We start from the raw sequence: 14240 nt of genomic DNA, 5'->3' as shown, positions 1-14240 counted from the left end.
TCTCTGCTCTTGCCACTCATCTAACCAGTATCTCTAATGACTGCATTGCGGACCGTGCGGACCATTTCGCAAGCGCTCTTTGAAATGATCAGACGGCAGAGCTCCAGCCTTTCAAACATTTCAGAGGCAGCTAAGCGAGTGTTTTTGATGTCAGATCTCTGACCTCTCGACATCGCCTCGCTACGCTACGAAGTCATGGCACTATATCCCTTCTTTACCTTTGTCCACTTTTGAAGATTGGCCTTCCTATTAGACGATGCAGGGTCCGATCCGAAGAGGGTAGGAAGTCTCGATGATTCAGCACGCCGTAGAGTACATATATAAAGACCTTGTCCTCGAAGTTCCCGTTTGCCACTTTATCCCAAAGTCCACGCCTGCACCGCACATACACATCCAGTCAAACGCAACTCGTAAGTGAGTTCTCTACGTTTGCTCAGGGATAGCTGATTATTGAGACTTCTTCATAGATTAAGACTTAAGCCATGGACAAGGGCAATACAGACTATGGTACTGAAGACGAGAAAGGCCCGAACGTACTGTATATCGTGTTTGGAGTCTGGGCAAACATGCGTTAAGGGAAATAACCTGTAAGTTTGAGTCGCCGAAGCTACTCCGATACCTGTACACCCATTGAAATTTTCTTGATCTATGAATTCTGATGGTCTGCACACACACAGAAGTTGCGAGCCATGCCGGAGAACAGGCTCATCATGTCTCAAGGACCCTTACAAGGGAATTACGACCCTTATGCGTCAAAGAAGTGACCGCGAAGCAGCCCAACGTGCCCAACCTTCAATGCCTTTGAAGAACAAATCAGCAGAAATGACACTCGTGGAAGGATACAAAGCTATGAATGCGCAGTACTCCCCCTCTGATCCTGACGTGTTCAAGGCTGATGCCAAATTCTATGAACAAGTCAGTACATCTCAGCAAGCAGATCGCCGATCATCCCCACCTGGAACCAGTGAACATAGCAGCCTTGAGTCTTCCAGAGCAGTGCAAAACAATTCTAAAAAGTACGGTGATCCTTACAAAGATGATCCGTCCCGTGGTTACGGTTTCTGTTGATCTCAGATAAGCTGATCAGGTCATCGCAACCTGACCAGGGGAACAAACCTGCGACGGTGGAAATGTATGTCTTTTGAGATGTGGTATTTGATGTTTCGTATTATGCATGACTATAGTATGTGAGGCGTTGAGCAAGATGACTAATCACATATGCTGCTCAGTTGACCCTGTCGTCGGTCTTGTTCAGAAGTCTCCAACAGTCGTGATACCGATGTTGATTAGAACGCTCCGATGCGCACTCCTCCGCCGAGTAATGTTTCTCTTGATTTTCCAGCGAAAACAGATTTCCAAAGTTCGTCTCGGACCTCTGGGAGATTCAGTATCGTCCTTGTTTCTGTAACACATGTTTTAGCTACTGACCTTGTGATGATGATACTGAGATCACACTCACTGCTATCCTGATGACCTGCGTCAAGGAGTAATACTGTATCCGAGGTGATCTTGATGGCGCCTGAACAGATTTAAGGATGTCAGCTTGATTGTCTGTGCGACAATTGTATCAGCGACTAACCTTTTGTCAGAAGCTTTCCCACTCTTGCTGGTGTTCCGACAGCAATCGATACTTTCTTGTTTTGGAGGTATTTGATCTGGTCGGCAAGTTTGAAGTGTTTTGCAAATAGCTAAATATGATTTGACTGTCAGTCATTCATGGCATAGTCATTATGACAGCATGTTCACCCACCTTCGCAACTTCTCCATTACCCTTCACATCCCTAACACCTCTTACTACATTCGCGCACCTCAGCCCCGATAAAGCAAGTATGATGATCTGAGGTTGACCCGCGACCAACTTCTTCTTATCCAGGGGTTTCAACAAACTCTCAATCCGCTGTTGGAGAGGTTCGAACGGATCCGACTCTGCGCTTGGAGGAGTGTAGTCAGGGGGAGAGAGGAGATTCGATTCAGGTATTATTATATCATCCAATTCTACCGAACTTGCAGAGGGGTATGATTCGCGTATCGAATTCAGTAAGATCGAGGATAATTCGGAGGGCGATAAGTGAGTTAGGGGTTTATCGGCAGGTATACCAGATTGAGTTTGTCTTTTCTGATCACATTCAAGCGTATTAGCTATAGGTCCTCGAAAAAAATCAAGCTTCTTGCCAGCTCACCTTTGCCTTACGTTCCTTCTCTTTCTCCTTCTTTCTCTTCTTCTTATCAGCTTTTTTAGCTTCCTCGTCATCCTCTTCCGCTTCTACCTCATCTATCATCCGTTTTTTTCCTTCCGCTATTGGACTCCTGACTATCTCATCCTCTTCGCCTTCTAATGGCGGTAACTCTCCATCCCCATTCTCGGAGGCCTCATCGTCATGTCCAAGATCTGAACCACCTTCCTCGTCAGATCCAGCTAGGAAATCGGGATCGAGCTCTAGGCCGTCGTCCAAGTCATCCCCGCCTGTTTTCACGTGATCCTTTGATGTTGTCTGTACCATTATAAAGATTATGAGAGAACCAGTATATCAGGCAACAGAACTCATGTCATGTCGATTTGGCTTAGATGTGCTCACAAACGTTGAGAATCATCTTCAAAAACTAGAAAAATCAACAAACCACCACGTGTTTGGTGTTATCTCCTCCACTTTCCCACGAACGCTTTGCACCATATAACATACCTGCTAGCAGTACCCGGCATGGACCTGACGTATAAAAGTTTAAATTTCAGATTCATGATTTTGATTTTTCACCTCTCCATATCATTCAACCTAGAAAACCCAAGGCGTATCCAACAAGATGGGTAAAGCACAGTACAAGAAGAAGACCCAAGGGAGGAGACATAACCCATTGAGGGTTCCCGATGCTCACTTGGGTAGTGGGAAGGCAGAAGGGAAAGCTGATCCAGCAAAGGAGAAGCAGATGTTACCTATCCTCAACAAAGTGAGTGGATCCTTCAATCGGACTGGTGTTCTCGGAGCTGATCCATGGAAATAGCTCAAATCACCAGATCATGCTGATAGGACATGGGCATGTGCAGCTATATGCACCTTGATACAGAACGATGCTGCTACGAGACGATTGTTCCAGAGTAGAAATGTTGTAGGAGAGCTTATTGAGAGATTGTCGGATAGTGTTGATGAGGTGCTTGTAGAAGCTTCGGGAGCCTTGAGGTAAGATGGGGAATCTTCGTGAGAAACGATATAACTCTGTACTAATATCTGGTGTCAGGAATCTTGCTATTGATGGTGGACACGAGCTGTGCGGTGAAATGGCCAACAAGGGTATCATGTCTCATCTTACCGTCTTGATAGGCAAGGTGAGCATTAAATCTCTTTCAACGCTTTGCTATCTATCTGATATGTGTACATAATAGATAGCAAATACTATCGACTCCCTCTCATCCTCTTCCCAAGGTCAGAAACTCACAGACGAGCAATTCCAAAACCGAAAACATCTTCTTTCGTTGGCCGAAAACGTCATTTCATTGATATGGAGTCTGGCGGAAGCGAACCCTAAGACATTACAAAGTGTCAATGCATTAGGGTGCGAAGGGTTATTGATCAAGGTCTTGGCTGGTAGAGAATCGTTGAGTCTTGGGGTTACTCTTGCTGCTTGTGAGTCTCTTCGCCCCTGCTTCATGTAACGCGCTCAGGCTAACCAAACGTGTTGTTCTGGTTGTTTCAGCACAAGCACTTTATTCACTCACTCAAGATAATCCCCCATTCCGAAAAGCTGTCGTAAATTACCCCAATGCTTTAGAAACTATCATCAGTGTCATTGAACAAGATCATGTCCCTGTGGAGAGCAGCCAGAATGCTAAGGCTCGAAAAGGGAAGGGAAAAGATAAGCAGGCTAATGGTGATGCTCAAGATGACTTACCGGATGGAAGAGCTCTGTTGAGAAGGATCCTTATTTCTGGTATGTGATTCTTTGGGATCCTTTTACTTCTGCTGCGCAAGCTGACACCACCTACAACAGGCGTTATACGGAATTGCGTCTTGGTCGGATCAAGGACGGATGAACGAGTCAACGTTGCAGGCTTGACAAGTGGTACCATACTACCCTTAGTGAACGGACTGTTGGATGTGAATTTGATGAATGTCGTCAATAGAGTACAGGGGCTCGTGCAGCAGTTGGTGAGTCCAAGTTGTTTCTGATGAGAAACAGAGGAGAAACTGATCTTTTCATTTTTAGCCTAAAGAGGGGACAGTAAATCTTGGAAAAGACCTGAAGACAGATCATCAATCACCCGCAGAAGTATCGTTAGAACGGATTGAGAGGAACCTCACCACGGTAATTATCGGTCTGGAGGTTTTGACTAGCATATGTGCTGGACTTGAGGAAGAAGAGGAAGAACCCATGATCAACACTGCCGAAGCAATCGCCCAGGAGGAAGGTGAGCCGCGTTGATACATATAGTACACGTTCCACGCTGACATGGTTCTGACTCTTTAGATGAAGACGAAGATATGGAGGAAATGTTTGCGGATGAAGACTTGATTGAAATGGGCAGAGATCCATCATTCGCCATCGAAGAAGAAGTTCACACTCCAACTGTCAACCCTGGCGCCACTCTGTCTCATCTTCTTTCGACATTACAATTGCCCACTCGACTTACAGCTCTCTCCAACCTCACCCCCCACTCCTTCCCTCCAGCAAACAACCAACCTTCACCCCACCCTCCGACCACTTCTGTCCTTTCTGTACTTCACCTTCGTGCACTAGAGGCTCTGAACAACCTTTTGTTAACGACTGCCGCTTCTCTACCCACTAGATCTGACGGTGTCTCTCAGCTTGCTGCGTCCGTGCCGGTCCAACAGATATGGTCTAGCATGTTCGGGCTCGTTGGTACTATTGGTTCTGAACCAGATGCCTTGAAGATGAAAGGTCAGGAAATGCGGGTGGACGTGTTAGAAATGGCCTTGGGTTGTGTTTGGGGAACAGTAAAAGTGGCTCCTGCACAGCTGGTGAGCAGGACCTAGCTCGACAAGACACTAACAGAAAGCTGATGACGAATGCTTCATAACTAGGATGTGCAAAACAATCATGTTCAAACACTGATAGATTCGATCAGCGTACTAAAAGCAGATGTAGCGAAAGTCCGAGTGATTGAGGCTCTTTCTGCACTAGCTTCGAGACAAAATGTTTCCGTTGAGGAGAACAAGGTGAGATCTAGATTCCTGATACCATCAATCCCCACGGTCTGGATAGCTCACGATTGTTCACTTTCTGCAGGTGATCGGCTCATGGCTGATACAGCTTCCTACGACCTCTACCCTCTCTACCGAGGTGCTCATCGCCTCCTTGAACGCCATTATCGATATGTATGCGGACGAAACTAGATCATACGATAATCCTGTTTTCGTACAATGCGGATTCCTGGAGCAATTGAGCGGAATAGTAGCGAAGGTCAGAAGTGAAGTAAGTCCTCTATCTCCTCAATCACTGATATAGCTCATGGTATGGTATAGATCAAGAAGATCGATAAGCGAAAATCTAGACAGCTCAGAACACAAGGTGAAGAAGTTTATGAAAATCTGGTAGCTTTCATCAAATACCGACGAAGTTTACGTCAATAATTTTGGCTTGGTTCAGGTTTCACGATTTCGTCATGCTTTTGTACATAGTCAATCATGCATATATAGGATTTATACCATGCATTCATTTGTTTTATGCTAGAAGAGTCTATGACATCCTTCGTTACCAACAGTGAGGTGAACATGTAGCTTGATCTGATTTACTTCTTCTTGCCTCCTTTTCGTTTCCTCGCTTTCCCCTCTTCGGGCGTGACTACCCCGCCTGTCATCCAACTATCGTCTTCTATTAATGCGGTCCCATTACTCTCAAGTTCACCTTCCTTTGCTGCAGTCTCAGCGTCAGCCTCGGTAGCTTTTACTTCTGCTCTGGCTTTCATAGCTACTTCCGAAGCGGCTTCTATAGTCTCGTCTAATACCTTCTTATCGTCTTCTTCGGTAGGGGTGTCAGACCATGCCCAGAGATCTTTCAGTTCTCCTCTGGCAACAGCGAGGAGTACCGGTCCAAGGGCTATATGAAAGACAATTAGCACAGACTCCCACATTCCGGCAATCAACCACTCGAGCGAGGAAGACACCGACTCACTACAAGCAGGAGAAAGGTATAGCAGAGCCGGCTGAGCAGCCCTAAACGTATGCATAACCACCATCGTAGTTCCCAGTCCAAGCACATAACTGACCATCCCAGTCCAGAAATACGGTTTCGAGAACCGACTCCTAGTTGTCACTTCCAAGTCTGGGTGGGATCTAGCATATCGGTGTAAGTCGAATCGCAGACAGAGAGCGATGACTAATCCTGGGATGACTATATCTCCTAGACCGAGCATTGCGAATTCCTTGGGATGGCCTAGGGGAGAAGTTTTGGGAGAGAGGATTTTTATGGGGGCGTCGATGTTTTTGGCGACTGTTACCATTACTGGTGTTGCAAATACCTAAATGACGCAAACATGAGCGGCGAAACAGAAGTAAGAAGGGGTCGAGATTAAAACGACGGACTTACCCAGAAGATATCGTATATCAATAATACACCTAACAATACGAAGGCAGCGAGGAACGAGTCTAGCTTGAGTAAAGCTAATGTCGCTGTTGACAGACTCAGGGCGAGGACGTTGGATAAGATGTATGGTCGGCCGAGGGGGATGTACAGGAGAGGTAGAGCGATGGAGATGGGGATGAGGATCATGGATGGGAGTGTTGTTGGAAGGTGGAACACCTCTATGAGTATCAGGTAGAAGTTAGCATATGTATCTCAGATGTGATGAAGAGGCTCAACAGGAGTAGTAATTTGTCAGACCCACGTCGGATACCTGCTGAGATCCTGATATGATATGTAGTAGGCTTTCGACCCAAAGCGCGCAGTAGCCATATAGCGATTGAAGAGAATGTCTACACCATCATGAAAGTATGAGTACCGGTTGCAGTTTGTGCAATGAACGACATCACTTACAGAGTGCATAGCAAACATCCCAGCACCGGTGACTAGCCATTAATATACTTCGTCAGCATCGATCTCACAGTCATTCAAATCTCAGCCCAGAAGAGGAGATGCGAGTCCATGATTTGCTCACTCACAATAGAAACCCAATATAGTATTTATCCATTCCTTCCCCACGTACTTGATGATCAGAAACAACCCCAATAGAGCTACCGACCCAAAGACAGGGAACAACAGTGAATCCGCCCATGTCAAAGTCTCCTCAATCACCTCTTCCTCCTCATCATCTTCTTCGCCATCTAGCAATTGGGCTTTTCCTTGACGCGATACCTTCCGTTTACGTATTGTCTCTTCGGGTGTCTGGCAACAATCTGATCAGCAATTTACAGGAGGAAAGGATGTTCGTTCACTTACTTTGAGCGATTTGAATGACCCCAAAGCGATAGGTATCAATGCTTGTAGACCCAATGAGAGGTATGAGCCTATCAGCTCGGCATCTTGAGGCATCTCTGCTTTCGTTTCCTCCTTGTGGTAGTAGTATTGATGCATCTAAAAGGAGGTGATGAAGGGGAGAGGAGAGTGAATTTTGGCGAAATGGTCGAGTGAGCGTGTCGACGTGAATGAGCCGAGCCGAGGTGAAACACAAGTGGCGCAAGTCGGGAGTCGTTGATTGGTGGCACGTCATCAATCACCAATTGACAGGATTAGCAAAGGATCATCATGTCACAAGAAGACAAGGGTACATGTTCCGGGCGGTTACGCAGAATATAGATTGGAAGATGTTATCTATTTGGGGATCTGGAAGAGCTATGACTCATGGCTTGGCGGTACCCGCATAATGAGGATCGACAGTCGATGCTCCGCTGCTTTTCGGGAGGATGAAGAACCAGAGGATATTCTCGATTCGATAGAAGAAGACAGACCAGCTTCCCCCGTGGTTTGATTCATGCCCAAGCCTTAATGGATCTCACTAACATTCAACATTTGTCCGCTTTTATAACACCATAATTTCAGCCTTGCGATGGAGAGAGATACAGCCCCGAGTAGCAAAGATAACAAGCCCTACGTACCGCGACGCCGAAGAACTGTGCTAGCTTGCGTATCATGTCGAGTGGCCCATGTAAAGTGCGAGAGGGACACGAACCAGCGTTGAGTCACTGAAGCCTCGTGTTTTGTTAAGCTTATCCACTCTCATCAGTATTTGTAAAACTTGCGCCGAGAAGTCGTCCGAATATACCTAGGCGCCAAAGCATTTGTGGCAATCTGTCCGACTCGAAGGCCCGAAGGGGAAGTCCTCTGCGACTCTCAACCCCATCGAGACCCTTTTGGCAAAGAGTCACAATCCTGTGATTGATGGCCAAAAGAAGTTACAGGAGTATGATCTTGCATCATTCGAGGACTATAATGCAAGATACGCTGATGTCAGTCCCTCTCAGACCACTATGTGTAAAGGAACATCCGTCTGCGAAGGGAATGTTTACCCGCCGGCCAGGGTGAACACCGACCAACAGGCTAATGCCTTGTGTTGGCTCCAAATTCAACTGCGTGCTCATGTCTGCCTTTCTTCCCTCCCTCGTGACGGCTTGGGGGTTTGGAATGGGGTTTCCCGCTGTGGTACTGGGATGTGGACCGCGGAGGACGAAGCACAGTTTTGGGAGATCCATGAAGACATCTTTCGGAGTGCTGATAATTTCACCGATCACCGCCGGCCCTCAAAATGACCTATTAGCAGACATGACCGAACCTCACCATCGGGACAGGCTCAAAGTATCTAGTCAGCTTACGGAGGGGTGTTTTATAGTGAGCTCACCAAGTGGGATTAATCGAAGTCGGGATTTTACACGGAGGAGGACGAGCGTCAGTTCTGGGTGATTCACAAGGCTGTTTGGACCCCGGTAGCATTGGCGCAACGCCCTTCATGAAGTCATTTACACTCATTCACAGGACCGAGTGGTCATGCATGTTATGCCAATCGGATGAGGATATGTGCTGAAGCGTTAAGCTGGTGGGCATAACTGCGAACCATTACCCTTGCTATATGACATTTCGACCAGTTAAGAGATGAGGCATAACGCACATCTTCAGTTCAAATAACGGGTTTTCAGCAGGGATGATGCGTCTGAGCAGGAGCAGGAGCTCTTCAAATCGGACAGATATCGGTCCTTTATACTTCCCAAGTTGAAACACTTCGGCGTCTGGAATATACCCCGCTATCAATGATAGCTCGAATCGTTACATGTTGCAGTCATGCAGTACCTTTTAGCTAAGCAAAAACGGATAAGTCACCACTTTTTCAAGAACCTTTTCTTTACTCCGATGACTTACCGATACAGTATTTCACATCCTTGAACCATTCCGACCACAGCGTTTCAATATAGTCCTCTTTTTTCGCCCCGACCATAACTCCCCCGTGACCGAGCACTACCATATCTCTTGAAATAGCTTTTCCAACTTGTACGAACTTGCTCTGAGGCTGAGACCTACAGTACAGTGGCCACAATGTACCAAGTGACCATTAATCAAGACTCAAGGGCTTCGAGAAGAGCTGGAACCTCCCTCAAAAGGCAGGCTTGCGATGCATGTCACGACAATCATACCAGGTGTAATAAGCCCAAGAACTCGTAAGTACAGTACACGGTTATTCCGTACGTTGCTCACGGCTTCTCAGGGCTTGCAAGAGCTGTAAAGACAGGTCTTCGAAATGTACCTACACCCGAAAGGCCAAAAAGCGTGGGCCACGACCCATCGGTCGGGTGGATGCACCACATGCAGCTGAAAGATCTACCAATGACGGTAGGCACGAGGAAGAAAGCGGAATCGCCCTGCAGGCGCGAGAAAATCAGTCGCAGACCAACTCTTCGTTGGGTGGTATTCACGCAGCAAATCAGGTCGATCCTGTGTTACTTTTCCAGACACCGTCATCGCAAAATCGCGAGTACTGGGAAAGTGGTGGTGCTTACTCTCGTTGGGAATGGCGCAGATCGGCCGGAAATGTCGACATGTCAGGTGGAAATGCAACCACAGCACAACACCAAGTCGATCTTCCAACTGGGGTGAATGAAACCTTTTCGGGATCTGGAGTCGAGTCAAATACAGATCCGGTCGATCTGAACACCCAATTTCTCAGCACAGAGGAAGCTTCAGGACACACATTAACCGGAGAGGATGCCGATTTGTGTTGGAATGATTATGTGTATGACAGCTGAGCAGATCACCTCAATCGATACTAGACTTTCGAAGAGGAGAAACTAGTTGTTATCGTATCGTCCATGCATGACTCTAAGCACACCAGTACCGTGCCTATGGGTAGTGTCAATAATCCTCATGTCCTATATCATTTCCACCCCATCGCTGAACCACAACCGATTTCATTCTCTTGTACCACTCACACTGTCATTGATCACTGTATCCCGCTAAATCACCACGCCACAGCCAGGAAACATTTCGTACAAAAAGTATGTTCTGTGCCTTTTCCCCTCAAGAGGCGGAGATAGGACCTTAATCATCCATTTAAAGTATGGCACTCCACTCCGGACCTTGTGCGCCGTGGCTTTTCGCATACAGCATGCAGTAGCGTGATCCACCCCGCCAATCTAGACCACGAGTGAGAACATGTTCATGTGCGGCAACAAACGTAACTTTTCGGAGATCTACTTTGATTTTGGGTTTTGTATCTCCGTGTTGGCATGTCACCGAAAACATCTTATAACCATGATCTCATTTATAACTTGCTGTACCTTGGTCGGATACTTCTGTATGTTACAAGGAAAACTTTGTTCGCCGAAGGTTAGTCCCCTTCCACGAGGAATCTGTGAAGGATTACAGCACAACACTGTACTGTACTGGGCCATGTTACCATCCCGCATTCCCTAAACCACCATGATCTAGACCTCTAATGCTGCAGGGTTCATCGCCCTTGGGTCACTACTACTGTACTGAAGTGGACGGACAAGGTAGTGTACACCTCATGTTGAGCGACATACACTGAACCCCAAACGTAAGATCTACATCTAGTGGCTAGTGCCGGATACTCGCACCTCGCATCTCGTCTCGGAAATTCCGGATGGTGCCTTATCGTCACTCTTCCCTTCTGCCCTGGACTAAGGATCCGGTACAGTATGGTTACACAGAGGAGTAAACCTCTGACTGCGTTTGGTATGTATAGTAGCACCCCAGAACATGAGAGTCTGGACATTCACCATGGGATAAGGCTATCTCGATTGGGGTTCGTGACTGCCATACTCTGAGTGAAACCTTTGCATATACATAGACGAAGCGTTGCCGAGTCCTGGATGGACTGTGCCGCTAGTTTGTGCGATTTATCCTGGATGCAATATTTTGTAGATCAGACTTACCGAATCACTAGTGTCCTTTTACGAGGTTCTAGCTTGATAAGCTTGGATTGTAGGATTCCCGGGTGACGCTTGACAAGTCCAGATGAACCTATCGTGTTGAACAGGGTTGATAGTGCACTATCGATTGATGCTTTGACGCTACAGTCGGTAGAAGCTACGATCACACTATGATCTCTTCCGGACCGGATTGCAGGTCATCCTGGACCGTAGACCGGAAATGTTGAGGAGGCTAGCATGATGATCGAAGTGCTCTTTCAGGCCTGGACTCTTCGAAGACGATGTCGGAAGATGTTGGAGAAGATCTCTGTGATAGATGGCTGACATGAGATTGAGGCGGGCAGGTATCTTTCTGACAGCGGCGTAAGAGAATGATCAGGTCTGATACAATGATGCGGACGTCTCATGATAATAGGATGATGACGAGTGTCAATGTCCACACGACATCGAACGCCTCACGCATGTTTCATGTTCTCTGACATCCCAATGAACGAGTAATATCATGATGGCAAGGTACGAGTGAGCATTATGTATTGTAATTGATAGCCATGCAACTCATGTTCTTTCTGAAACGTCTGATCTGTAACAACGCCGCACAAGCCATCTATTATCTCTCTACTCTCCTTTTCCCGACGATGGCGAGGGAAAGATCCGTTCGTTTCATTGTTTATTCGGATTAGAGATAATTGATATAACCCATATATAATGTCGGGGGAGGCAGGATGGAAGATTGCTACCCCCTGGTTTCATCTTTGAAACGAATGGATTCGCGCTAGTGGACGCCTCTGCATGCATGTTGTCTGGAATCTATGCTTTCAACCTTCCCGTCTTGTGCGCAGTGCAGTGGGTGGTGGTGGGATAGATCCTTGACGACCAACAACTGAAAATGACATCGCACCAGCCTCCTTACCAATCAATCCCGATGACATGATAGGTCCTGACGATCGAAAGGATGTGTAACTGCACTATCTGGTAGTTGGTAGTTCAAAGGAGGGTTGTGTAAGATAATTGAGCGAGAGGCTCATCAGTGATTGATTGATGGTGGAAAAGGGGTATCTGATATCAATCAACCATGTATACATGACTTGAGATGCACTCGTACACGGTGTTGTGTCGCATGTTTACGCGTGATACCCCTGTCTACTTGCATAAGAAGCAAACAAGGAGAATTTCCAATGTTTTTGATTTCTTCGAGATTGTCCCTGAGTGCCTTGGAAGAGCAAGAGGTTGTATCTTGTGTGTTTCCTCTGATAAAGTGCCTTGGAACGATCAACTGTAGAGTGAGTCTGGCCCATACAACTCATTTTGTCCGATACGGGGTTGTACTTTTCTGTTGTATGCTGTAACCCTAAATATGGGTAGAGATGTAGCAAGGTGTATCGGAGAGGCGTAAACGTAGCACGTAACGTGTGCCTTATTTCCTTTGCTCTGATCTTGCTATTCCTCCCCTCATGACCAATTGGATTTGGGAGTGGGAGTGGGATTCCACGTTAACTTATCTCTCTCTGTGTTGTTGCTTAGCGGGTATAGACCGTAGCATACAGTACTCACAGTACTAGCATACATTCCCACCCGCTCTCTCACCCTGATCTCCTTTCCTGATCATTTGGTTTATCCTCTTTTTTCTTTTTTCTTTTTTAGATCAGGTTCGATTCTAAGCAATCTACCGAGAGAATTACTAGACGGTGCAACTCAGTCAGGTCCCCCCCTTTTTCCCCTTTTAAACTATATATCATCATTCATCACTTCATCAATAATCAATCATCAATCATCCACCATCCTTCATTATCATCCACCCTCCATCTCACATCCCTCTTACATCTCTGTGTACATATATACATACCACAACCATCCACTTATCCTTTGTTCCTCAATCAATCATCCTGTACCTCTTACCACTTCTTGATACGTGCCCGCTCGGACATCTCCAAGTCTTTCCCATCTATACTTTCCACCTCGTCAATCACTCTTTGAGGCACGGAAAAGTGGAGATACCCATTCATCGTCTTTAACCAGGTGAGTCATCTCTGTCTTGTATCTCATCGCTTCGTGCTCGACCTCAACAGATATACCATACCACCTTTCCACTTTGTCACATCCCCATCTCGCTTGGTTCTCTAAATCCGGGATATTCACATTCCCTCCCTCTGCTTGCACCTCTTGCCTGTCTTTCCCCGTGTCCCTCCATTGTTCGCCAGTCATATCGCTATCTCCTCCCATCCGAGACAATATCACTCATTCCTCTTTTGATCGAGTGGCCAGCTAGGTCGGTCCTTATTATCGTTGCACTACCTTTCGCCTACCCACTTATCTGGGTCTCATTATTGCCAATGGTCCGGTCGGCGCTGACTCATGCTGAATTCCATGTCTATTATAGTCTTCCAGCTCTAGCTCATCCGCTACTCGATCATACCCAGTCTTCATTACCGTGACTCGAGGATTGAAGTGAGGTTGTGACAGTGAGTCACAGCATTCCTGCTCCTTCCGTCGTCTTGAATCCTTCTGTCGCAAGTACCCTGTCTTCCAAGTCACACACCCGCATCTATCAGCGTGTATTGCTTTTCGTCCATGTACTTCAATACATCAGTGTTATTGTAGTACATGGAATGTCTGGACTGTGATCGCTGACTTGGAGCTTGTTGCTCTTGTGGATCAAACAGGAACGTGCGATTTTCCAAAACACGTCGATCAACTCAGCGCAGCCTAGACTATACTAGACTATAAAGCTGTCAATCATCAAACCCATACCTACATCACCAAAAATCAGCAACACGTGGAGACTGAAATACTCTTTACTCCATAAACCGATCGAACCCTTTCATGTCGGCCTTGACGACTTCTGCTCCCCTGAGCCTCCCTCCTTCTTCAAGCCGACCCTACGACGTCCCTCCTTCTTCCCATCCCCATCATCACGAC

The 14240-nt window shown here is 46.7% G+C and overlaps 3 protein-coding genes across 3 annotated transcripts; 1 reads left to right on the top strand and 2 right to left on the bottom strand.

Annotated features, from left to right (window-relative positions):
- Positions 1–1286: 1286 nt before the first annotated feature.
- I302_102266 (uncharacterized protein) lies at positions 1287–2501 on the bottom strand (the record flags this gene model as incomplete). The annotated part of the gene is made up of 5 exons (XM_019187643.1): positions 1287–1402; positions 1460–1519; positions 1580–1688; positions 1751–2116; positions 2181–2501. The coding sequence occupies 5 exons, from the start codon at positions 2499–2501 to the stop codon at positions 1287–1289; spliced, it is 972 nt and encodes a 323-aa protein (XP_019050521.1).
- A 298-nt stretch (positions 2502–2799) lies between these two features.
- I302_102265 (uncharacterized protein) lies at positions 2800–5582 on the top strand (the record flags this gene model as incomplete). Its single annotated transcript, XM_065869451.1, has 11 exons — positions 2800–2943; positions 2998–3173; positions 3232–3319; positions 3377–3617; positions 3688–3921; positions 3982–4139; positions 4198–4399; positions 4459–4970; positions 5034–5168; positions 5239–5424; positions 5475–5582. 11 exons carry the CDS (start codon positions 2800–2802, stop codon positions 5580–5582), a joined length of 2184 nt encoding a protein of 727 aa, XP_065725523.1.
- A 158-nt stretch (positions 5583–5740) lies between these two features.
- I302_102264 (uncharacterized protein) lies at positions 5741–7479 on the bottom strand (the record flags this gene model as incomplete). Its single annotated transcript, XM_019187641.1, has 7 exons — positions 5741–6048; positions 6124–6469; positions 6538–6752; positions 6836–6923; positions 6985–7016; positions 7110–7332; positions 7387–7479. 7 exons carry the CDS (start codon positions 7477–7479, stop codon positions 5741–5743), a joined length of 1305 nt encoding a protein of 434 aa, XP_019050519.1.
- Between the last annotated feature and the right edge of the window lie 6761 nt (positions 7480–14240).

The sequence above is a fragment of the Kwoniella bestiolae genome, chromosome 1 (genome assembly GCF_000512585.2).
Source record: "Kwoniella bestiolae CBS 10118 chromosome 1, complete sequence".
NCBI lineage: Eukaryota > Fungi > Basidiomycota > Tremellomycetes > Tremellales > Cryptococcaceae > Kwoniella > Kwoniella bestiolae.
Note: the sequence above shows the minus strand (reverse complement) of the source record. Positions and strands in the feature narration are given on the sequence as shown.